A 26,098-nucleotide genomic window follows, 5' to 3' on the forward strand; every position below is an offset into this window, starting at 1 on the left:
ACCACACATATACACGCAAAAACATTGGGAGGCCTCCTCTAATGTGCCTTGGTGAATCATTCTCTTTTAGATTTTCCAATACAGATCAGAGAGTTAAGTTCCTGAGAAAGTGGCAGACTGTCTTCTTTTTGCAGGTAGAAAGCCAGACTGGATAGTGTCCACTGCCCCTCTTGGGGGCTCTGTGGGTCTGTAAAGTAGGAGAAAAATCAGGAAGGAAGAGAGTCAGAAAGAGAGCTGCCTCCAAAATAAAAGAGGCAATGCTGGGGCGTGGAATGAAATGTAGGCACAGGATGAGATCAGATGCAGAGAAGGACAGGCCCAGAAGTCAGTGATCAAGGAGGAGCTGGGGGCCCAAAACCAGATACTCTGGGTGTGTGTGACTGTCCCAAGTTTAGACTCAGGCAAACCGAAAAAGAGATGGAGGACTGTTGATAGGGGTAACGTCTCAGAGTTAGCTGCTTGATCCCTTGTCAGGTCTCTGCTAAGGAAGGCGCCAACCCTAACACAGTTCACCGGGGCCTGAAGACGGAGGAAGCTGTTGGGAACCCAAGGAGCCTTGGAGGTAGGTGGGGAGGTATGTTGGGGTCAGGGGTAAACATAGGCCTTCAGCAGATCCATTCTATAAATGTCTCTAAATTCCCTGAGGGTGGACCTCAGTGTTTACAAACATTATTACCTTTTATCCTCCAAAAAACTCTGAACAGAACTATTATGATCTTCCTCCTGCCTATTAAGAAACTGAGAGGACACATGACCTCCCAAGTCCCGTGACTATCAAGTGTGAACCAGAACCTGCCCCAGGTCCATGGGCTCCAAGGCGCATCTCTTTAGCCCCCCCCCCCACCGACTCCAGAGGAGGCACAGGAAGACACCATAGGGATGAAACCCATCCACCGTGCGTGGTGAGAGGCAGCCCTGAGCCACACAGTGCACTTCCAGCCACCGGCCTCTCTGGCCTTGACCTTACCACATACTCGTCGATGAACTGCCGCAGGTCCCTGAAGCCATGTTTCTCAGCGATGGTGTTGGGGTAGTGGCCATGCTTGTTGGCTACGCTGTATGCCTGCAGAGCTCCAGGGCAGGTAAGCAGCAAGGCGGTGAGGTTCTTCAGCCCATACTTTGCAGCAAAATGCAACAAGGTCGGCAGCTCTTCATCCCTCTGATCTGAAAATGTGTCAAGGAGAACTTAATCAACACATATGAAAGAAGGTACGGGACACCCTTGTTCAAGCCGAGCTGAGCTCGGCATTCAGTAGGCACTTAATCATTGTTTTTGTTTTGTAGTGCTGGGGATTAAAACCAGAGGCATTCTGCCTCTGAGCTACATCTATAGCACTTTTTAATTTTATTAATTTTGAAAGAGGGTCTGGCTAAGTTGTCAAGGATCTCACTAAGAGCCGGGCATGGTGGCGCACGCTTGTAATCCCCGCACTTGGGAGGCTGAGACAGGAGGATCAAAGCCAGCCTCAGCTACTTAGTGAGGCTCTCAGCAACATATTGAGACGCTGTTTCCAAATAAAATATAAAATAGGTCTGGTATAGCCCGGAGGTAGAAAGCTTCTGGGTTCCACCCCCAGTACCACCAAATAAATAAATAAATAAATAAATAAATAAATAAATAAATAAATAAATGCAACAAATACACACACACATACACACACATGCGCGCACGCGACAAACCCAGCTTCCTATTAACTAGGATATGATCCTTGGGATAAAGGGTCGGAAAATGTCCCTGGATCCACACTGTCCGGCTACTCTCTCCTGAGTCCCAAGTTTAAGAACAGAGAGTGATAACATCTACCTGAAGTGATGCTGAACTTTCCACAGTAGGAAATGGGGTGGGGGGTGAGGAGACAGAGAGCGCCCAGGACGGGCCACAGCTCTACCTATGGGTTATGGAGGAATGGAACACAGGCAGGAGGAAAGCAGAGGCTTGGGCCCCATTTGTGCAGTGCCTCTACAGTGCGAAGAAAGAGTGGTGTCCACTATGGGAACACTCACAGGCATCCTGCTGGGGCACCTGTCACCCTCCTCACACACGCAGCGTGACTCCCCAGCTCCCAGCATGTCACACGTGCGCCTGCTCCTTCCTTGTGGGATCATATTTGTTTGGTGCCTATAAGAAGCCGGCCACCTGGGATCAGTTCCAACCCCTCAGTGAGAGACAGCCTAGCGAGAAAGGCAAACGCAGCTGGTAAACACTAGGACGATGCCCCAAGATGCTAGGTGAGCCCACATCAGGGAGGGGACCCTGCGGAGACTGGCAGAAGGCCCTCAGGGGGCGTGCTTCTAAGTGCCTGGGGAGGAGAAGCTGGCAGGGAACAGCCACCAAGGTGTGTATTCCCTTCCCTGAAGAGAGGGGAGATGCAGGGGAGAGCAAGGGAGAGCAGGGGAGCCCAAAGAGGTGTGAGTGGAAAGTGCAGGGGTCTCCGGGAAGGGCTTGTTAGCAGGCTAAGGAGTCTGAACTCCATCCACAAAGCAAGTGGGAACTACATGTGTTTTAGAAGGGGGTGAGGTTATTGTGTGCCACACAGTGACATCTGAGTCAGCAAACAGAAGTCCCATAAGCTTAGGATGAAGTAAAAAAAACTCCCTCCCCCTAGGGACACTGTAAGATCGTGGCCCAGCACGTTGCATTACATACGTGCTGGTGATGGGGCCGGCGTGGACAACCTGCCGCTCATGGAAGCAAAGCAGGTAGAACTATGTATAGTACGAAATACTTGATGATATGTTTATGTTTGCCTTTCTCGCCAGTAACATAATAAAACAAACTTTCAATGTAATTTTAGACTGTACCCCTGCTTATTATTATTGTGTTACTGGTTTATGTATTTATTACACTTTTTGTTGCAATTTTAAACCATACCCCACTTTTTATGATTGGTTATATTACTAGTTTATACATTTACCATACGTGTGTGTGTGTGTGTGTGTGTGTGATTGAACCCAGAGGCAGTCTACCTCCAAGCTATTTTTTATTCTTCATTTTGAAACAGGAAAAAATGGCGACTGAGGAAAACAGCACTTCACAATAGCTGAAACAAAGTTCAACTACTTAGAAAGCAGTGTATTAATCAACAAAATAAACACATACCAGGAACCAAAAAAGATCCAGGTACCTCGGCGGAACCCTGAACTCGAAGAAGAAGAACAAAGATCGGACACCAGACCTGCTGCAGATACAATCGGGACGCCCACCGGCAGGCTGCCTGCGCAGCTGCCTGCCAGCCCAAACGGCACTCCCGAGCCCTGACTGAAATAACCACGGCAAGATAATCTGGGACTGAAAACAGACATAGGACCTCATCTTAAGCAGCGAGCAGCACCCACGTCAGAATTCTGTGTGCTCACCAGCGACTGGATCACAACAGCACAGGGACTCCCACGGAAGCCTGAACCAAGGAAGCCAGGTACCTGAGTGTGTCCAGGGAAAGTGCGGGTCCTAGCGTGCGCCCCAGCCCCAACCCCAGCACTGGCCCGGGGCATCTGTCCCACGCCTCAGAACCCAGCACTGTCCTCGCGCAACGTCTGCACCCCGGACCCCTGCTAGTAGTCAGTGCCTGCGCCACTGACACCCCTAAATTGGAGCCTACCTTGTGTGTCTAGCCCCTACACCTCACTGGAGCCCAGACAACCACCTTGCCAGAGGCCTGCCTTCCAGGTGGCGAAAGCTCTGTGCACCCCTGAAATCTCCTCGGGGCCCCCCCAGCTGATACGTCCCGCGGGAGGCAGAGATCATTGCTGGACACTGCGCACTGCTTGTGCACCCGGACCCTCGTGCACCTATCCTGCACCCCTGGCCCACTGCTGGGAGGTCCCGCCCGCCCGGTAGCCTGATGCTTAGTTCTAATCGAGAACACAGCTCAATACACCTTGGAAGATCATAGCAGCAGGCACTAGGCAGCTGCACCCACTCACACCTGGGTCCAGTAATAGCAGCGCACCCAGCCTGCACTCTCGGAATAGGCAGAGCTCTGGCAGTAAGTGTGGGCATCCAGGAACTGGCATCCCTTTGCCCAGGGTACATCTTGGGACCACACCAGCTAGCCCAGTTGGAATTTCCAGAGACACAGGAAAATCCATCGAGATACAATATCTGCACAGGACCTCAGGGGGAGGTTCCAAGTATACTTTGGACATCCTCCTCCCCTGCTGTAGGGAAGCACAGGCGGGAGTCTAGGGTGGTGAGTGCAGAGGTGCTGACTACAGGTTGGAATTTCGCAGAACCTGGGAATTGTACAGAATCTAACAACAGTGAAACCAGACATCCTGACACATAAACCCAAACCAGTTAAAGGAAAGAAAGGTGTCCAAACACCCAGAGTGACCTAAGAAGATAAAAATAGAGTACAAAGAAAACTAAGAGACATTGGATTATATTCTGAAAGCTACCAAAGCAATCAGATACGCAAATATTATATGGACCGGACCCCATATTTGTAAATAAATAGGACTGTTTGTTTTACTTTTATTGTGGATGTTTTGTTTTGTTTTGCTTTTACAGTGCTTTTGTTTTGGTATGGTTATTGCTGTTTTATATTTTTTTTCTTAACCCACCCTTCTTTTACTTTAACTTGTTTTTATATATACATATATATTTGATAGTTTGCCTTATTTTCTGATTTCACACAGCTGCTAGTTCCTTTTATTTTATTCTTGTCCTTTTTCCTCTTTCTTCCTCTTTCCTTCCTTTTTTCGTTCTCCTCCTTTGATTGGTTTTTCCTTTCTTTTTCTTGTATTGCATAATAGTCTTGGTATCTTGTGTGGATTTTTTTTTATGTTTGTCTGCTCCTTCCATCACCCCTCTTTACAAACCTTCCCACACTAACCTACATACTCTTCTCCCCACAAACTTTCCCCGTTATATACCTCCTTGTTTAATACTCAAAGTATTTCATATATTCATACTTATTCTACTAACAACAAGAGTCCTACTAGTTAACTCTCTCTCATTCTCAGCAAGATATTACCTTATCATACTTAAAGTCTTTCTCAACCTAAACATATCCTCTACCTAATCCGACTCCTTTACCCATCACCCCAGCTCCTCCCACATCACCCACCCTCAACACTGGAAAAGCTCTGCTGACTTGCAGATACCCCTAAACTCCTAATATTAAGATTGGACTAAGCATAATACTCACGAACGATGGGTAGAAATCGAAAAACAGGAGAGAGAATGCTATAAATATGAGAACCAGGAATTATGAAAAGACAGCAGAAATCACGAATACTGACCTACTAGAAATGCAAGAAGGGGAGTTCAGAATCTTGATGTACAATATGATGAAAGGATTTAAAACAAGTATAGAGGAGGTAAAAGATGAGTTAGAAACACTAAAAAGAATCAGAAAGAGGTCTGGAATGAAATGAAAGAGGCAATAAGTGAAATGAAGACAGCAATAGAAAGAAATTCTGGAAGATTAAATGAAATGGAAAACAGAATATCAATATTAGAAGACAGTACATCCCAAACCGAAAACACAGTCAGCGATATACAGAAATATTTACAGCAACAAAACCTAAACATCCAGCAAATATGGGATAATATGAAGCATCCTAATTTATGGATAATAGGCATTGAAGAAGGGATAGAGGTACAGACCAAGGGCATCTGTAATATCTTCAAGGAAATAATCTCAGAGAATTTCCAAATATGGAAAGAGACTTGGACCTTCATGTCCAGGAGGCATACAGAACTCCACTGAGACAGGACCAAAGAAAGACCACTCCACGCCACATAATAACCAAAATGACCAATATAGAGGCTAAGGAAGGAATCTTAAAAGCAGTGAGAACAAAAGGACGGGTGACATATAGAGGCAAAACAATAAGAATCACCCCAGACTATACAACCCAGGTCATGAATGCTAGGAGAGACTGGTACGACGTGATTCAGACCCTGGAAGAAAATAACTTCCAGCCCAAACTAATCTATCCAGCAAAACTACTGTTCAAGATCAATGGTGAAACCAAAGTCTTTCAGGATAAACAGAATCTCAAATAATTCATGAATTCAAAGCCAACACTAGAGAAAATTCTTAAAGAAATATACCATAAGGAAGAAAAAAGAAGCAGACTTCAGAATCAGAGAAGAGATGAAGTTAAGAAGTGGGCCATTTAAGTACAGAAGAAAGATCAAACCACTCAAGAGTAGACAGAACACAAAATGGCAGAAAACAAAAATCATATTTCAATAATATCTCTTAATGTCAAAGGACTTAACTCACCAATCAAAAGACACAGACTGGCAATGTGGATTAGGAAACATAATCCAAATATATGCTATCTGCAAGAAACTCACCTCACAGCCAAAGACATTCACAGGCTGAACGTGAAAGGATGGAAAAAGATATACCATGCCACCAGTGACCAAAAAAGAGCAGGGGTAGCAACCCTGATATCCAACAAAACAGACTTTAAACTAAAACACATCAAAAGAGACAAATCAGGGCACTTACTTTTATTAAAAGGAACAATACACCAAGAAGATATAATCATAGTAAATATTTATGCCCCAAATATGGGTGCAACCACATTTGTAAAACAAACCCTTCTGGACATAAGATCCCAAGTAGACCCAAATACAATAATTCTGGGAGACTTTAATACACCTCTCACACCACTGGATCGATCTTCAAGGCAAAAGATGAGTAAAGACCCTTTAGAACTAAAGGAAACCATAAAACCAAATGGACCTAATAGACATTTTCAGATTATTTCAACCAGGAACTACAAAATACACATTCTCAGCAGCCCATGAAATCTTCTCCAAAATAGACCACATCCTGGGACACAAAGAAAATACCAGCAAATTCAAAAAATATAATTCCTTGCATCTTTTCAGACCACAACGGAATAAAAGTAGAAATCAACAACAGGAAACTTGAAAGAAAGTATTTTGAAACAGGATCTCACTAAGCTGGCCATGAACTTGCAATCCTCCTGCCTCAGCCTCCAAAATACTGGGATTACAATCATGCGCCACCATGCCTAGCTACTATGCTTTTATAATTTTACCACATTTTTTATTACAGCCTCTACCCCTACTTATTATAATTGATTGTTACTGGTTTATGTTGTTACCATACTTTTTTTTTTTTTTTTTTGCAGTACTGGGGATGGATCCCAAGTGCTTTCTATCTCCAAGATACACCCCCAGCCTTATTTTTTATTCTTTATTTTGAAACAGGGTCTCACTGAGTTGCAAATGACCTCACTAAGTAGCTGAGATTATGTGTGAAGGGCGATCCTCCTGTCTCAGCCTCCTGAATGCTGGGATCACAAGCATACGCCACCATACCTAGCTTCATACTTTAAAATTTAGACTATACTGCCAGGTGTGGTGGTACACGCTTGTAATCCTAGTAATTGGGAGGCGGAGAGAGGAGGATCGCAGGTTCATGACCAGCCTCTGCTACTTAGTGAGGCCCTCCACAACTTAGTGAGACCCTGTTTCAAGATAAAAAATAAAAAACAGGGCTGGGGGTATGGCTCAGAAGTAGAACACCCCTGAGTTCAATCACCAGTACCGCAACAAAAAGAAAAAATGACTATATCCCTACTTACTATAATTAATTGTTACTATTTATGTTTTTAGTATACTTTTTAATTATAAGTTTAGACTATATCCTTACTTACTATCATTTATTATATTACTGATTTATGTATTTGCTATACTTTCTACTGTACTTTTTTAGACTATAGCCCTACTTATTATAATTGACTATGATACTGATTTATGTATTTACTATGCTTTCTATTGTAATTTTAGACTGTACCCCCACTTATTAAGGAAGTTTGTTGTGACAGAGCATGCTGGCAAGCACTGGCTGCCCCATGCATCCTGCCTTTACTGTGTCTCCTTATGGCACTGTTTCGTCCTGTGCTGGATTTAATCTTGTGTCACTTTGCTCATCTGGGCCCCAGGAACAATGGTTTATAACATTTAAACATACATATGTATGTGTATGTATGTGTATGTATACGTATATGTGTATGTATGTGTGTATGTATATGTATATGTACATGTACATCACATAGCCCAGGTGTATAAGTGTGTGCTGTGAGGCTTGCACAAAGATGAAATCGCCTAACTATGCATTTTGCAAAGGTAACCCATCATCAGTGACAGTGACTATGTTCACATTTGCAGCTGAGAAGAATCTCTGGCCGTGTGGTGACACCTGAGTCCTCTATGAGGACGGGCTTAGAGACGGGCCTGTGGGAAGGACTCGCAGGGGCCGAGCGAGGGCTGACTGCACGCTGCTATCGGCCCGCGACTGGCTTCCTGATGTTTGACTATTTGCTCACTTGTCATCATATCTTCTTCTTCTAGCTGGTTGATCCCAAAGAGGTGCAGTCCGCTCGAAGGGATGTTGTTCTTCAGCGACTCGGTCAGCAGTTTGTCAAGGGTCTCTGTGTTGTAGGGCACAATTTTGAAGGCCTGTATGCAAGAATAAAGATGGTCATAATTTTTTTGTTTTGTTTTGTTTTGTGTGTGTGGTACTGAGGATGGAACCCAGGGGCTTTCTACCTCTGGGCTATACTCCCAGACCTATTTTTTTAATATATATATATTTTATTTGGAAACAGGGTCTAAGTTGCTGAGAGCCTCACTAAGTAGCTGAGGCTGGCTTCAAACCTGTGTGATGCTCCTGTCTCAGCCTCCCAAGTGCGGGGATTACAAGCGTGCGCCACCACGCCTGGCTTAAGATGGTCATAATTTAAATCTAGCTTTTTCCTGGCCCAACAGACTGGAGGCTGAAACACCATGAAACATGTTCAAAAAGTTCAGGTTCCCTTTTGGCATCCTCACCTGGCACATGAACTCCACAGGATTGGCAGCATTGGACAATAAATGCCCAATTTCTTCCATGTCAGTATAATAGCTGATAATGGTTTCACACACCACCAAGTCCCCGGAATATATCTTCAGACAGACATTCCCAGATGACAGGGCTGAACAGAGGAAAAGACACTGTAAAACACCCAGGAAGAGCTCGCAATGGGGAGAAGCATGCATGGCTGATGGATGGGTCCCACCTGCATGGTGGAGAAGCCAATCGGTCCCGGAGGCGAGCTGGCTGGGGAGAAGCCAGGGGAAGGGTGCGGGCGGAAGGCGGTGTGGCCAGCACCCTGCACAGCTTTGAGTCATGGCAACTGTCCTCACTGGGTCTGCAACTTAATTTTTGGAGAATTTTATCTGTTTTGCTTACTATGGTAGGCCTAACACCTCAAGAGGAAAAAACGTTGAGCCGGGCATGACAGCACATGCCTTTAATCCCAGTACTTGGGAGGCTAAGACAGGAGGACCACAAGTTCAAGGCCAGTCTCAGCAATTTAGCAAGACCCTGTTCCAAAATAAAACATTAAGGCCGGGCGTGGTGGCGCACGCTTGTAATCCCCGCGCTTGGGAGGCAGAGACAGGAGGATCGCGCAGGTTCTAAGCCAGCCGCGCGCACTGGCTTAGGAGACCCTGTTTCCAAATAAAAATGTAAAAATAGGTCTGGGAGTGTAGCCCGGAGGTAGAAGGGCTTCCAGGAACCCCAGTACCACCAAAAAATAAAAAATAAAAATAAAATAAAATAAAACATTAAAAAATTGGTCTGAGATTCTAGCTCAGAGGTAGAAACACCACTGAGTTCAATCCCCAGTACAGAAGAAGGAAGAAGAAGAGGAGGAGGAGGAGGAGGAGGAGGAGGAGGACGACGACGACGACAGAGGGAGGGAGGGAGGGAGGGAAAAAGGCGGTTACTTAGGGTACCATATGCAGTGGTGGCAGAAGAGGGGGCCCTGGGAGGTGACACTGTGTCTGGGCCAGTGGCACCAGTGGCCTTACTCTGGCAGCTGTCATCACTACGTGCTCTTCTGGGGGAAGGTCTATACCACAGGAAAGGGTTTTGAGGGGAAAGAAAAAAAATTAAAAATACATTAACCACAAAGATTCGATTCACAAAAGAGGAAATGCAACAAGCAGAGAACATGGAAAAATACTTAATTTCACTAGTAATCCAGGAAATGTACATTACAGCAATAGACTACTTAATACACACACACACACACACACACACACACACACACACACACACACAATCAGCTAAACCAGGCAAAGTGGCACTGCCAGGCAGGAGTGCAGTGCTGGTCCAGAAGGCAGCTCAGGGCCTGCTATCCCGTCGCCCCTGGCCACTCACCTGGAGCCTTCACGGAAACTGTGTACTCATTCTCCAGCCTGGCCTCCACCCTGATGGAGGGGGCATCCTCAGGGGAAAACTCTGCCTCTGTCACCACCTTCTCATCCAACTTACATCGCACAATGATGTAGACAGTGGTTTCTGCCTGAAACAGGAGACAGTTCATGAGCCTCTCTCCCTCCCTCAGGGTGCTAGGCCAAAGGGTCTCCCCTGTTTCCTGTGCCCCAGCTCTCTCTAGCAAGGGCTCCAGAGCAGGATGGGCCCAGTAGATCAAAGCCTGACAGGAAACTCTTGCTACCATCCCAATGAAGCAACAAAAACCGGAGTAGACTTACAAGACCTAATAGCAATTCGGTAGAGTAACTATAATAATATTTTGTATGTGTGGTACTGGGGATTGAACCAACCTACCTTCAAGCTACACCTCTAGCCCTACTTTATTTTTTATTTTCAAAGAGGGTCTCACTAAGGGCCTTGCTGAATTACTGAGGCTGGCCTTGAACCTGTGATACTCTTGTCTCAGCCTCCCAAGTACTGGGATTACAGGCATATGCTGCCACACAAAGCTTATAATAATAATTTTTGTGGTACTGGGGGTGGAACCTAGGGGCTCTTCTACCTCCAGGATATACTCCCAGACCTATTTTATACTTTATTTGGAAACAGAGTCTAAGTTGCTGAGAGCCTCACTAAGTAGCTGAAGCTGACTTTGAACCTGTGCAATCTTCCTGTCTCAGCTTCCCAAGCACTGGGATTACACGCATGCTCCACCACACCCAGCTATAATAATAATTTTTATAAACTCAGGACGTGTATATTATATATCTGTATGTGTATATGTATAGGTAGTACTGGGGATTGAGCCCAGGGGCATTCTACATGTACCCCAGCCTCATTTTATTCTTTATTTTGAAACAGGGTTTCACTAAGTTTTGGAGGCTGGTCATGAACCTGCGGTCCTATCTCAGTCTCCCAAGTACTGGGATTACACATGAGTACCACCACACATGACTCATTATATGTCTTTTACTTTCTTTTTTATAGCATTTCTATTTTGCTTTTAATAAACTCACATACCATCCCAGATTTGGAAAAAGAAATTAAATCCTTCCCTCAGATAGTTGGGGACATGCTATTCTAGACGACTCTAAGTGCAATTAAGGGACCAGCAGGGTGGCAGCCCTGAAGCCAAGTAGAAATGCAGACTGGCAGCCAGATGTGCTGGTGCACATCTATAATCCCAGTCAATGGGAAGCTGAGACAGGAGGACTGTGAGTTTGAGGTCAGTCTCAGCAACTTAGCAAGATCCTGATCATAATAAAAAGTAAAAAGGGCTGGGGTTGTGGCTTAGAGGTAGAATACTCCTGGGTTCAATCCCTAGTACCAAGAAATGAGAGAAGAGAGCAAGGAAGAAAAGAACTGCAGACAGGCAGGCCCCTCCTGGACCACTGCCCTGGAGTCTGCACCCTAACATGCCGGCTGGGGGACTGCTCTGCACCGGACAGTGGATGCGAGGCCTGGCCTGGAGGTGGCTTTTTGGGCTCTGCTCCTCTTGCTGCTCCTGGAAGGGCAAAGATAGCACACTGGGGACTAACTTTCCCAAGGCATGAGCAACTTGGATAGCTATTTTACTTTGCTTTCAGGTCTCGCACAGAGCCTGCCAAATGGAACTACAAGTTGAACATACCTAAGCAAAAAAAAAAAAAAAAAAATTCATAATTTAAATGCACCAAATTCTAAAACTTTCTGAGCACCAACATGATACCACAAGTGAAAAATTCCACACCCGACTTCACATGACAGGTTGTAGAAAACACACAGGCACACTAAAAATACTGTATACAATCACCTTCAGGCTGTGTGAACAAGGTCTATATGGAACATAAACAAATTCTGTTTCTAGGCTTGGGGCCCACCTCCAGTATATCTCATCGTGTATATATATATAAGCAATCCAAAATCTCCCCAGATCTGAAATCCAAGGAGCTTCTGGCTCCTGGCATTTTGGATAAGGGAATGCTCAACCTGTTTCCTGTTTCATTATGCTGATTAAGGTAGAAAGGCTTCAGATTGATCTAGAAAAAGCAGACTCTCCAAAAAACAGAAGGATAAAGAGATGGCTGGTCAGAGCTAATCTCCAGACATTCATTCCAAAATTCTGTTAAAAAGTTCCTGCAGAGCCAGGTATGGTGACACACGCTCGTAATCCCAGCACTTGGGAGGCTGAGACAGGAGGATCGCACAGGTTCAAAGGCAGCCTCAGCTATTTAATGAGGCTCTGTTTCCAAATAAAGTATAAAATAGGTCTGGGAGTATAGCCCAGAGATAGAAGAGCCCCTGGGTTCTACCCCCAATACCACACACACAAAGAAAAGTTCTTGCAGTAGCCCTTCATGACAGGAGCTACAGGAAGGGTGCAGCAAGCTTAGGGTTTATAGCAGGTGGGGGAGGGACACAGTGCAGGTTCCTGGACGGGACAAAGGCTGAACACCCATGGTCTGTGGCTGTTGTCAGCCCTGCTGCAAGTCCAGCCCTGTCCTACATGCACTTCGTCCCATGGAAGTGAGATGCCAAAGAAAATGAGTGTCTGTCCTGTTGATAGTCAGGACCCAACCTCAGCCCAGTCACCCCCAATCCCAGAGACCTAGAGTCATTGACAAGGAGGATACTTGGTTAATGGCCAGCCAAGATGGAGGAGCCATGAGAATCTTGAAAATCAGAAAGGTGAGGCCATCAGGCTGTGGTTCCAAATACCTCACCCACAGGCACCCAAGAGTCCGATCAGAGGGTCATGGGGAAGGCAGAAAGCCGGTTGGGGAAAGTGAAACTTATATATCCACACGAGCCTGGCCAGTAAGGGAAAGGGCATGAACTGGGCCAGCAAACTGGAGGGGTGCATCCTGTGCACAGGGCACTCACTCCATGCAAAGGCTGCCCAGCCCTGCCAGGCCTAAGATATTACCAAGTTCAATATTACCAGGTTCTCATTCAAAGGAAGCTTGAGACACATTTTTTTGGCTAATTTTTTCTATTTTTTGTTTTGCCTAAATTTTAAAATTCTGTGAAGTTCAAAACCAAACATGCCTATGAGTCAAATCAAGCCCAAAAAAGTAGTCAGCAACCTTCCCCCCAAACACACACACAATGTCTCATTGCCTAGACTGCACAGAAAACCACTTACATATACAAGGAGGCCACCTCCCATGATTCTCACGCCCTGTCATCTCCAGGATCCCACATGTGCAAGCTCAGAAAGAGCTTGTATCCACCAAGAAAGCATTTCACTGCCTGGAGCTGTCACAAATGCTACACACTTCTGACCATGAAAGGAAAGATAACGTAAAGCTCTCAAAACCACGGTAAGATTCAAATGGCAGTGGCTCATCTATTGGACCATTACCCTGGAGTCACCTGTGAACTTAGGCCCCACCCTAAAAGTGCTAGCCACTTAGGCATTTGCTCAGTCTTTTTAGCAAGAAGTGCTGGGCTGAGAGTTTTAGTCACTGAGCTTCAAGGCCCTCCTTGGGCCAGGCGGATGACCAGGTGATGGAGAAGCAAGCTGTCAGCACACCCCCTCACCGGGAGGAGATGCAGCCCTCTGACTCCAGGGTCAGCACATGTGTCTGGTAATGTCTGTGTCTACTGCTCTCCCACATGTTCCATGTGTATCGATCCATGACGTTTTGCACTGATGAGACATACATTCCCAGGCTTGCTTCTCTTTGGCTTAAAGAAGCCAGGAGTGTCCAAAACCCAGGTAAGAGGGCTCCCTAGGGAAGGCTTACATATACCATGAGTCCTCACTCTCTTTAATGCAAAAAAGTCATCCATTTGGAAGCCCAGGCAGTGACACGGATCCCTGGTCCCCAGGGCGCCTACCCCACAGCGAATGCGGTCCGGCTGCACCACCATCAGGCTCCCAGGTGAAGTCTCCGGTGACAGTCTCTGCTGCTTCGAGTGGGGAAGGACCTTCTCGTCCTCAGGCTCAGTGTCAGTGACCGAGTCACAGCCAGAATCTGTAGAACAGAGGACACCACTGAATGGGAACAGAAGGAAGAACTAGGGGGCACATTCTACCCTATGAAAACCCTAAATGTTACCATATACGAAACAGCTCTGAACAGCAAACAAATTCAAGCTGAAGAAGAGACTCAGGAAGCCACAAAAACAACCCCATGGGGAAAAGTCAGCCACCGGGTAGGTGACAGCAAAGGACAGTGGCTGAGGGGAAGGACACAACCTGGGGCTGACGGCTCCCAGAAGCTTCATCTCAGGACTTCTGACAGGGATGACTGGTTGTGAAGAGAGGAGGGAGCAGGAGGTGCTGCCTGCTTAAAGGTCATCCTTGGCGCATGGAGTAAAACCTGTGCTGTCCAGAAAGCCCTGACACAGCAGGGTCAAGTCCAGCCCACAGACCCTATGTCAGCACCAGGGAGAAGCAGTCATGTTCAACAAGGCTTGGATCTGTCTAAGCAGGGTCCAGATCGATGCCAGAGCAGACACCTGCACTGCAAAGACTGGGACATGAATTCTGAGCAGGTGAGCAGGTGTGTGCGGATGTGCATGCGGGGCACAGCGCAGACGGGATGACCCAGCCACCGACCAGAGCCCTGCGCAGAATCTTAGTCACGGTCTGCTGACTGACAGTCTTTCTTGTGAGGCTGTGTGTGTGTGTGTGTGTGTGTGTGTGTGTGTGCACGCGCACGAGCACGTGCGTTTGCCTTATTTGCTACACAGATAGCAAATAAGCACACATAAAGTTGCCCTGCATCTTAATGTCTCTAAACAAGCCACAGACTTGATGACATGAATTTGAAACTTTGGCAAAGAAACAAAAAGGTGGGGAAAACCCAAATATCCATCAATGGATAAATACAATGTGACATATTCCTACAATTAAATAATATTCAGCAAATGAAAAGGAATGGAGTACTGAAATATGCTGAGGGAGCACGAGTAAACCTTGAAAACATTATGCTATGTCAAATAAGCCAGCCACAAAAGACCACAGACTGCACGATAGCAAATACACAGGACAGGCAAACCCACAGAGGCAAAAAGGAGATTAGGGATTGCTTCACGCTGGGGACTTTGAGGGGCAATAACTAAAGGGTGAGAGATGTCCCCCTCGCCTCCTGTGTGTCTATCTCACCAGGCTCTGCCTCAAGCGTACAATCCTCCTGTCTCAAAATACCGTGAAATTGATTGTGGGGATAGTTGCACAAATCTACGTATATACTAAAAACCATTGAACTGTACACTTTAAATGGGTGAATTGCATGGCATGTCAATTAATCTCAATAAAGTTGTTACTCAAAAATCCAATGACACGGGGCGTGGTGACACACGCTTGTAATCCCAGCGCTTGGGAGGCTGAGACAGGAGGATCGCACAGGTTCGAAGCCAGCCTCAGCTACTTAGTGAGGAAACTTAGCGAGAGCTTGTTTCCAAATAAAATATAAAATAGGTCTGGGAGTACAGCCTGGAGTCAGAAAAGCCCCTGGGTTCCACTCCTAGTACCAAAAAAAAAAAAAAAAAAAAAAAAAATCCAATGACAAATCACAGTCTAGTTAAATATTTGAAATTAATGTGACAAGGGTCTAATCCTTTTTAACACATGAGGAGGTCACAGAAATCTTTTTAAAAATACTCAAGGCCTAGTAAGTAGACAATTCCCCCCCTAAAAAAAATACAAATTGCCTTCCCGCCTCAAAAAAAGAAAATTAGATACCATCCATTCTCACTAGTCATTCTGGAGATGCAAATGAAATTAACATGTTGCTTTTGTGTGTGGAGGGTACTGAAGATGGAACTCAGGGGCCTTCTACCTCCAGGCTGCACACCCAGATCTATTTTATATTTTATTTGGCAACAGGGTCTCACTAAGCTGCTGAGAACCTTACTAAGTTGCTGGGGCTGGCTTAGAACCTGTGATCTTCCCGTCTCAGCCTCCCAAGTACTGGGGTTACAAGTGTGTGCCACCATGTCCAGCTACATATTCCTACTTTATCTTTTCAAATTGAAAATCATTCAGATTTGCTCAATCTGTTGTTTGATGGTAACTGCAGGGTGGATGCTCTCATATGACACTGAGGTAATACAAGTTCTCTGGAAAGCCACTAGTCCATATCCAGAGAGAGTAAGCCTTTAAAATGTTCACACTTTCTGCCACATAATTCTACCTCCACAAGTCTTTCATTCGTTCATTCATTCATTCATTCATTCATTTTTGATACTGGAGATGGAACCCAAGCACATTCTAACTCCGAGCTACATACGAAGCCCTTTTTATTTTTTTTATTTTGAAACAGCGTCTCGCCAAGTTGCTGAGGGTCTAAGTTGCTGAGGCTGCCTAAATTGCTAAACCTGTGATCCTGTCTCACCCTCCCAAGTACTGGGATTATAGGCATGAACCATTATGCCTGGCTGAGAAGTCTCTTTAAGGAAGGAAAATAACCGTCCAAGTGTAGTAAAGGAAAATGAACCAAGAGATTTTTGCCTCAGCCGGGGGGTTAAAAAAAAAAAAAACAACTGAAAGCACCTGTCTGAAAGAACGTGGAAAACGTTCCTTTAAAAGATTTTCAAGTGACACAGGTAAAAGCCTGTGACATATGAAATAAATAAGAGCAGGACATAAAATTATACACCTTATACTGCAGGGTTTCAATTATATTTCAAAAATGCATTTTCAAAGGTCAGAAGAAAGCGTGTGGCTAGATTCCACATGACTTCTTTCCTCTCTCTCCCTCCGACCCTCCCTTCTTCCTTTCGTCCATCCTTTTATGTATTTTCATATTTTCCACCGTGAGAAAGGGCCGTATTTTGATCACGAGGCTGGGGTGATGCCTAAAGTAGCAACCGATTCTGTTGTCTAATCGTTGGGCCGGCAAGCCCCGCCTGACATGAATGGCCCTGATCCTAATAGCGGCACTCATATTCCCTGAGTTCAGCAGGGGCCACATAAATGCTGCCTCCCCATCCAGCAGCACCCTCGCTTCAGGAGGAGGAGGAAGAGAAGGGCTGGGTTTTTTGTTTGGTTTTTTTTTTTTTTTGGTGGTACTGGGGGTGGAACCCAGGGGCTATACTCCCAGACCTATTTTATACTTTATTTGAAAACAGGGTCTCACTAAGTTGCTGAGAGCCTCACTAAGTAGCTGAGGATGGCTTCAAACCTGTGAGATCTTCCTGTCTCAGCCTCCCAAACACTGGGATTACAAGCACAAGCCACCACACCCGGCTTAAGCGGGTTGTTTTCAGAGTACACAAGCTAACTTCTCTTGGAAGGCAAGCTAAGCCTTAGGGAAAGTATAAACAGCTATCTTTGCTTAAAACAAACACAACTGCCGCTTAAAACAACCACAATTTGCTGGGTATGGTGGCGCAAGTTTGTAATCCCAGCATTTGAGAGGCTGAGACAGGAGGATCCTGCCTGGTTCGAGGACAGCCTCAGCTACTTAGTGAGGTCCTTTGCAATTCAGTGAGACCCTGTTTTAAATAAAGAATAAAAAATAGGGCTGGGGATGTCACACAGAGGTAGAATGCCCCTGGGTTCCATCCCCAGTACTGCAAAACAAAAACACAGTTTGATATGCCAGGGTCCTTGCAAAATGCCACGCAGATGGTTAGCAACATAATTATTAGCAGTCCAACACTATATATTCTGCTTGTTCATCGAAATGCTGGGGATCAAATCCAGGGTCTATAAGTCAAGTGCTCCCCCAAATTGTATACTTTAAATGGGTGAACTGTATGGAATAATTGGGATATTGAAAAATAAAAGGATTACAGTACTAAAAAAAAAAAAAAAAAAAAAAAAGCCAAAACCAATGTTGGTAGCTCCAAAGGACCAAAGGTTGGAAAAAGCTGCATTATGCTAATCTGCTTCTGTTTTGTCAAATTAAATGTGTGTAGCCAGTCATGGTGGTGCACGCTTATAATCCCAGCATTTGGGAGGCTGAGACAGGAGGATCACGGTTTGCAGACAGCCTCAGTTACTTAGTGAGGCCCTTTGCACCTCAGTGAGACCCTGTTTCAAAATAAAGAATAAAAAATAGGGCTGGGGGTGTAGCTCGGAGGTAGAATGCCCCTAGGTTCCACCCTCAGTACCACAAAAAATAAAATAAAAATAAAAAATAAATGTGTTTAAATTTTTCCCAAAATAAGGTCAAGTAAAGGCTGCACAAATTTGTTGAATTGCTTTATCTAAGTTATGAATGACAAGGAAAAAGAAAGTGAACCAAGAAGGAAAGGAGGGAGATAACTTTAAACTGCAAATTGGGTGCCTTCCGTCAATCTACTAGTCAAAATGGGAATGAAACAGAAACGGTGCTGGGTCCAGGCAGAGAACAGGAGTCTATGATGGCTGAAGCAGGAGGGGTCATGGCTTCAAGTCCAAACCCTCCAGGGTAGCCAAACAAGGAAAAAAGAAGATTCAAAGATTTCTTGGAAGAATGCAGAAACAAGTAACCAAGCAATCTAAGTATTGGGATCCATAAAAGGGCCATGTTCCTTCTGTGTTTACATCCTGGGCGTGGGACTGATTTTCATCATTATCCAGATGGAGAAGGGACATAGAGAGTTGCCCAGCATCTGAGGAACTTCCAGGAGCTCATCCACTCAGGATAAAATATCTCCACTATTATGATGTTCATCTGCCCTACCGACAACATGACAACAAGTGGTGAAACTGTGATTTCTCAAGGCCCTGAATAAACTGTTCTAAAATCTGAGTTTATAATCCAGGCATGGTGGCACACACTTGTAATCCCAGTACTTGGGAGGCTGAGATAAGTGGGTCACGGGTTCACAGCCAGACTCCGCTACTTAGGACCTCCACAACTTAGTGAGACCTTGTTTCAAAATAAAGAACAAAAGCCAGGCGTGGTGGCGCAGGCTTGTAATCCCCGCACGTCGGAGGCTGAGACAGGAGGATCGTGCAGGTTCGAAGCCAGCCTCAACTGGCTTAAGAGACCCTGTTTCCAAATAAAATATAAAATAGGTCTGGGAGTATAGCCCGGAGGTAGAAGGCCCCTGGTTTCCATCCCCAGTAACACCAAAAATAATAATTAATAATAGTAATAATAATAATAATCAGAAAATAAGGCTGGGTGGATGTAGCTCAGAGGTAGAATGACTCTAGGTTCAATCTTCAGTTCCACAAAAGGATAAAAATTTTTAAAAAATTAAATCTGAGCTTATTTCGAAGTTTCACATAATAAATATCCACTGAGCACGTATGTAAATCGCATGCTAGCGCTGGCTTGGATCCCTCAGGAGGATCTCAAGAATGAGGCCTCCAAAGTCCCAATCCCTAAGGAGCTTCACTGCATTAGGAAGATGAGAAGTGTGTGCTGCCTTATCTGTACAATGAGACTAAAAATCTAACAAAGGTATGCAAGCTGACATTCTTGTTTAGACAAGTCTCGGCTCACAAAAAATTGAACAGGTGTTTCAAGAAGTTGAGAAAAACTTCAATGGATGAAGAGGACATGCTTGGTTACCTTAAGTCAAAGAGTATTTAATGCTGAACATATCCTTCTGGGGAAAGGTATGCTATTTTCTTTTTAAGGGGGATATTGGGGATTAAAACTGGGGACAAGCCGGGCGTGTGGCGCATGCTTGTAATCCCCGCGCTTGGTAGGCCAAGACAGGAGGATTGCGCAGGTTCGAAGCCAGCCTCAGCTACTTAGTGAGGCTCTCAGCAACTTAGTGAAACCCTGTTTCCAAATAAATTATAAAATGGGTCTGGGAGTATAGCCCAGAGGTAGAAAGCCTTTGGGTTCCACCCCCAGTACCACCAAAAAAAAAAAAAAAAAAAAAAGAAACAAAACTGGGGGCAGCCTACCTCCAAGGCTACACTCCAGCCCTTTGTTTATTTTGAAACAGGGTCTTGCTAGGTTGCTGAGGGTCTTGATAAATTGCTAAAGCTGTCTTCAAACCTGTGTTCCTCCTATCGGATCTTTTTTTTTTTTTTTTTTGCGGGTTTGAGGATGGAACTCAGGGGCATTTGACCTCCAAGCTATACCATCTGCCCTATTTTTTACTCTTTGTTTTGAAACAGGGTCTCACTAAGTTGCGGAGTGCCTCACTAAGTAGCTGAGGCTGTCCACGAACCACGATCCCCTGGTCTCAGCCTCCCGAATGCTGGGATTACAAACGTGTGCCACCACACCCGGCTCTACTGGAGCTTATCAAGTACTGTGATTGATTACAGGTATGTGCCACCATGCCCAGATAAGGTATGGTAGTTTCTATTTAAATTTATAAAATAATTCATAACTCATTCTTTCATTCTGTCAATATTCATTGCTCTTCAATGAATATCAAATATTTAAAACTTATCCCATGTTCTGCAAGAAATAAAAGGGTGTGATGAAAATTTTTGTCCTCCTTCATATTGGGGGACCACAGGTGGGAGGGTGGGAAGGGCTTTCCTGGCAGGTGCAATGGCACGAGTAGTGCTGGCGATATAGGAAGCAATGTAGGGGTGTTGTGGGAGAGGAAGGGAGGTGGGTGTCTCAGGGGACCCCAAAGCCCTGCAAAAGGGTTTGGTATCCATCTTGAAGACCTATCAGCAGCAGGTACTCATAAGAAAAGAAAATTTTGTAAATTTCTAAACTTTTCTAAAAGTTAAAGGATTTTCTTTACATATTTTTGTTTGTTTGTTTGTTTGTTTGTTGCTTTTGTTTTGTTTTGTTTTATTGTCACTGGAGATCGAACCCAGGGGCATTCTATCTCTGAGCTAAACCCCCAGTCCTATTTTTTTGTTGTTTTGTTTTGTTTTTTTGTGGTATGGGGGATTGAACCCAGGGGCATTCTACCTCCTAGCTATATCTCCAGTACTATTTAATCTTTATTTTGAAAGAGTCTCACTAAATTGCAGAGGGCAAGGCCTCATTAAGTAGCTGAGGCTGGCTGAGAACCAGGGATCCTCCTATCTCAGCCTCCCAAGTACTGGGATTACAAGTGTGTGCCACCACGCCTGGCTTTGTTTTCTTATGTCTTTTCTTTTCTTCTTTTTTTAGTTTTTGTTTTGTTTTTTTATGATTGTTTGTTTGTTTTCTTATTTCAAAACAGAGTCTCACTAAATTGCAGAGCGTCTCAGTAAGTTGCAGAGGCTGCCAGCGAACCTGCAATCTTCTTGTTTCAGCCTCCCAAGTACAGAGATTACAGGCATGCACACCTCGCCTGACTCTGTCTGTTTTTAAGTAAACACTTAAGTAAAATAGAGCAGCTCTTTCATAAAGTGTAGTCAGAACTGAGGAGCAGCTGACCAGCCCATCACACCCGCAGCAAGCTCTGCCTTGAAATGTATGAAATGGCATGAACCGGAGGCCACCCACCCAAGTGTCAGCGAGCCAACAGCCTGCACTCTGACTGCTTTTAGGAGCAAGAAAGATGCTATAATTAACTGAGGTCTGAAAATACACCACAAGCATGGTTTACAACACACTTAGAAAACAATTCTTAATTAGACTGTCAACATTTCTCCTGTTCACACTATATCCATCTTGTTCACATTCTCAGTGTCCTGGCTAGCCTTGTGTCCTTAGAAAGCACAAAGGGAGACCTCAAGTCTGGCTCCCAGCCCCAAATTCCAAATGTATGGGTTGGAATGAAGGATCCTTTGCTCCACTCCAAATCAACGTGGGTTCCGGGGTGGAGGAGAATGGCTTGCGATGGTGGGACTCCAGCCTCGAGTTTCGGTGCCCTCCCCCCGCCCCCCAGCTTCCCCCAACTTCCTGGCTAACGTCACAACTTCTTTTCCATTTCAGTCATCGCCCACAGGTCTTTATTTGCCCCGTGTTCAGCTACCTTGGTTAAGGGGCACTGCATTTCCTGCCCAACTAACTAACCCCTGTCACTTACGAAGCCCCCAAAGACAGGAACAAGTCACACACAGTCATTACACTGATGGTAAGAGGGTCAGCGGGATGCCCAGCTCCCGCCACCAAATACTCTACTGGCAATAAAGCCAGGGAGGCGGTGGCAGTTGTTCCGTGGTATTAGAACACGTGAATTACAGGGATGGATATTTGTGATTTGTGTCCTCCTCCTCTCCTTATCCTCAAGATGTCAAAGCATAAGGCCAAGTCCTGAAGACTCATTCCCAGTTCAGACTTTAAGTAAACTCTCATTGGCTACTCTGCCTCCCTGGAAACAAGGAGAAAGGAGGAGGAGGAGGAGGAGGGAGAGGGGGAGGAGGGAAAGGAGAAAGAAGGAGGCCCTCTTCCACAATCCCACACCAGCTTCCAGAGGCCACTGTGCCACGGGCCTTTGGATGTAGGGTTGACTCACCTAGCGCATCCAACCTGCCCTGCCATCCAGGTGTTCTGGGGCTTCCTGGTTTCACAACACATCGGTGGATTTGCAGCACTGGGCAGAAGGTTCTGGGTCAGGAATCTACTGTACATCCACCCAGGTCTCTTCCAGCTCACACAGGCAAAGAACAGGATATTTTTTTAATGCATTCGCCAGGTAATTGAACTGGCTTTCCTCGAGGTACTTAAGGTCTAGGATAAAAGGGGAAGAGTAGGAAGAGAGGGGACCTCGGGCTTCTGCGACCTTTATCAAGCCTCCATCTAGTCGCTCTTAATGAACTATTCAAAGTGTTAGTTTTGTTTTATGTTTTTTTTAAAAAGCAGAGGTTGATGGCTCTTCCCTTCCCCTCCCCATCTCACCCTACCTACTCTTCAGCATGAACAAAAATAGCACTAGAGCAGAGGCTGCCATGACAACCAGTAGAGCGTGTGCTCACCCTTGTCCACCCAGGAGAAAGTCGGCCTGCAGTCTGGCAGCAGCTCTCAGCCAGCGCTGCGCTGGGCCCTCCAACTTCTCCCAAGGTCCCCCTGTGGCAAACTTTCCTGAATAGTAGAGTCCAATGCTCCTCCTCATCCACCAACTGAGTATTATTTGGAGTTTTCTCCCTACTCAGTGCCTCCTAACTTCTTAATTCATTCTCAATTGTTCTGCAACAGAGGCAACCATATCCATTTGGCAGATGGAACAATAGATGCAGGGGCACTGACTGGCCTAGGTCGTTAGTTAGCCCTGGTACAATGGTAGGGTGATATTTAGAAGTCGAAGGTCCCGCTCTTAGGCCTGGTTAGAAGAGCAGAAGAGGCGGTTGCTATCAGGAAACAAGACCTAAAGGGGAAAATGTTCCCTTTGTGGGGTTGGGAGCTGCTCCCTGGCCACAGATTAAAGACCCCGCAACCAGTTGGTAGGATATCAGCCGGAAAAGGGTGGAGGGAAAATGCACGTCTCCAACATGGCATGGGTTGCAGGAACCTACCTCTGTCCTGGACTCAGCCTCTGGGGATAGCTGCCCCAGTCAACTGTAAACAGCCAAAGGAACCCAGGAAGCTTCCTTGGCTCCATTTATCTAAGTCCTTAAGAGGCACTGTCCCAACGCCAGCCCTGGAAGAAAGCTTGGTCTGGAGGCCCGCAGGCCCCTGTTTCGTTGTTCAGGAAACCCCAGTGTTGCTAACAGAGCAGGAGGTACCAGACTCTTCCCCCACTTTGTCCCCCGTGAAAAGTTTCCTCTTTCTTCATCTGTTTCCGACACTTATAAATGTGCTTCCTCTTTCTATGTAAATGTGGTTCAAATGGTACAATGCAGCCTGGTAATGAAGCTATCAATAACTGGTCTTTTAACAGGCTCTTTTTGTTTCCTGGTTTAGGAATCAATTCTAATCTAAGCAGACAATGTCTGGATTTACTGGTGTAAGGAGAGACAAATGGGCTTTGTTTGGGGCAGGCCATGTACATGTGGTTTATTTTCACCCAGCCAAGAATCAGGAGGCCAAAGGCAAGCTGTGATAAGAAAACCAAGCATAGGAAATTGAGAAGGAAGCCTCATGCCTTTTATGGCTCTCCAACCCAGTCTCCAAACGTCCAGGAAAGGTCTCCCACGGCGTTTACTTCCCCCACTCTGCTGACCCTACGCCTTCTGACCTGCCGGAACCAGGAAACTGGCCAGTCTGTTTCACTTTCCATTTTCAAGGAGGGGACTTTCTATCTCACTCCTCAACCAGGAAACATGTTGGCTTCCAGGCCTGGCCAAGGTGGGAGGGGCAGGACATTCCTTGACAAAAGACTTAAGGAAATAGAAGAAAACAAGACTGACATTCCAGATTTTGCTTTAATAATTATGGCACACACCTGTAATCCCAGCACTTGGGAGGCTGAGGCAGGACGATCCCAGGTTCAAAGCCAGCCTCAGTAATTTAGTGAAACCTTGTTAAAAAAAAAAAAAAAAAAAAAAAGCCAGGCGTGGTAGCACACACAGACTTGTAATCCCAGCATTTGGGAGGTTCAGACAGGAGTATCGCAGTTCACAGCCAGCCTCAGCTACTTAGGGAGGCCCTTTGAAATTCAGTGAGACCCTGTTTCAAAATAGAATAAAAAATAGGACTGGGAGTGTAGCTTGCAGGTAGAATGCCCCTGGGTTTCATTCCCAGTACCACAAAAATATATATATAAAATAAAATATAATATGATAAAATAGGGCTCAGGATGTTGCTCAGAAGTAGAATGCCTCTGGTTTCAACCTTCAGTATAAAAAAAAATTAAAATTCCTTTAACCCAGGAACTGCTCATTGGCCTAACAGTAAAACTTACTGAGCTATTAAAGCCAAGGCGCTGAACACATTCTATAACATTTCCTAGCAACATATATGCAGAGCCTGAGAGATTCTGGAAGTGCACATCCATGTAATCCACTGAGGTCCAGACTCAAGTCCCATCTCGCCACTTACTGGGTAACCGTGACCTTCCCAAGCTTTCCCGTTCCTTTAAAATGAGAATATTTATATCTGCCGGGCAGAGTGCGGCAGGATTTTCAGGATTAAGCGATAAACACACAGAAGCCCTTTGCAAATTGAAAAGTACTAGACAAAGTTAAAGCAATTACTGTTGTTTATCTGCTGGCCAAATTGTTCTTCCATGAGACTGTGATTTCTTTGAGAGCAGACTCCCTGACATTCATTCATCTTCGTATCGCTAGAGTCTAGAATATAGTGAGAAATCAATAAATGCTTCTCACATGAATGGATGAATCGATGAATGAGCTAAGACCTGCCCCTGAATGAGCAGCAGGGAGACAGCACCAGCTCCTCGGAGAGGACCAGCGTAGGGCTGTGCGCCTGGGTGCTTTCAGCGTGGGATCTGGAGAGAAGCAGAAGGCTTTCTAACCCCAACTAATGCTCCCGGGCTAAACTGAGCTGCTCTGCAAGTCCTGCATGGTGCCCTGTTTCAGCCCAAGTCTTCTGAGAAACAAAGTCTGAAATGAGATTAAACATCTAAGAATTTGAGCAGGCAAAGTGTCTGGGAAAGACGATGCGGAAGCAGGCTGGGAGATCTGGCCAAATCTATCTGAAGAAGATGGGGTGTAAAGGTTGGGTGGAAGAGTTCTAGACCACTGAGTGGTCCAAGAAAAGTTCCACAGGAGAATTCCATGTCTTCCAGCAAAGGGCCTGCTGAAGGCTCCTGGCCATATGCTGAAAGCGGCCCAGGAGGAGCAGGGCCTTTGCCAATCGCCAAGATGGGTTGGAGTGAGGCTCCGGGCCCGTGGGCAACTCCACTCCTGGCAGCTGGGGGTCTGCAAGGCAGGTTATCATGGAAGCCACATACATGGCAGTACTTAAGGGCATGGGATTTTGTGCAGAACTTTCAATCCAGACAGAATGGACTGAATTCTGCCTCTTACCAGCAGCTGCTCGGTTACCTTGATCAAGTTACTCAAACTCTTACAGCCTTACTTTCCTTATTTATAAAATGAATGATAATTCCCACCTCTTGGGATTATGATTGTCAAATACCGTCTGCCACAAAGTAAATGTTCAATAAAAGGCAGTTGCTGAGCAGGCATGGTAGTGTACACTTGTAATCCCAGTACT

General features: G+C 45.5%; 1 protein-coding gene across 1 annotated transcript in view; it reads right to left on the minus strand.

Annotated features, from left to right (window-relative positions):
* Nucleotides 1-26,098, minus strand: part of PIK3AP1 (phosphoinositide-3-kinase adaptor protein 1) — a gene marked incomplete at both ends in the record, with an annotated part of 149,763 nt that overhangs the window by 60,179 nt on the left and 63,486 nt on the right. Inside the window, 5 exons of the mRNA XM_080694843.1 lie at nucleotides 968-1,164; nucleotides 8,320-8,452; nucleotides 8,825-8,967; nucleotides 10,200-10,344; nucleotides 14,079-14,215. Coding sequence (XP_080550969.1) covers nucleotides 968-1,164; nucleotides 8,320-8,452; nucleotides 8,825-8,967; nucleotides 10,200-10,344; nucleotides 14,079-14,215 — 755 coding nt within the window. The remainder of the gene's footprint in view (nucleotides 1-967; nucleotides 1,165-8,319; nucleotides 8,453-8,824; nucleotides 8,968-10,199; nucleotides 10,345-14,078; nucleotides 14,216-26,098) is intronic.

The sequence above is a fragment of the Muscardinus avellanarius genome, assembly GCF_963383645.1.
Source record: "Muscardinus avellanarius genome assembly, chromosome: 4".
NCBI lineage: Eukaryota > Metazoa > Chordata > Mammalia > Rodentia > Gliridae > Muscardinus > Muscardinus avellanarius.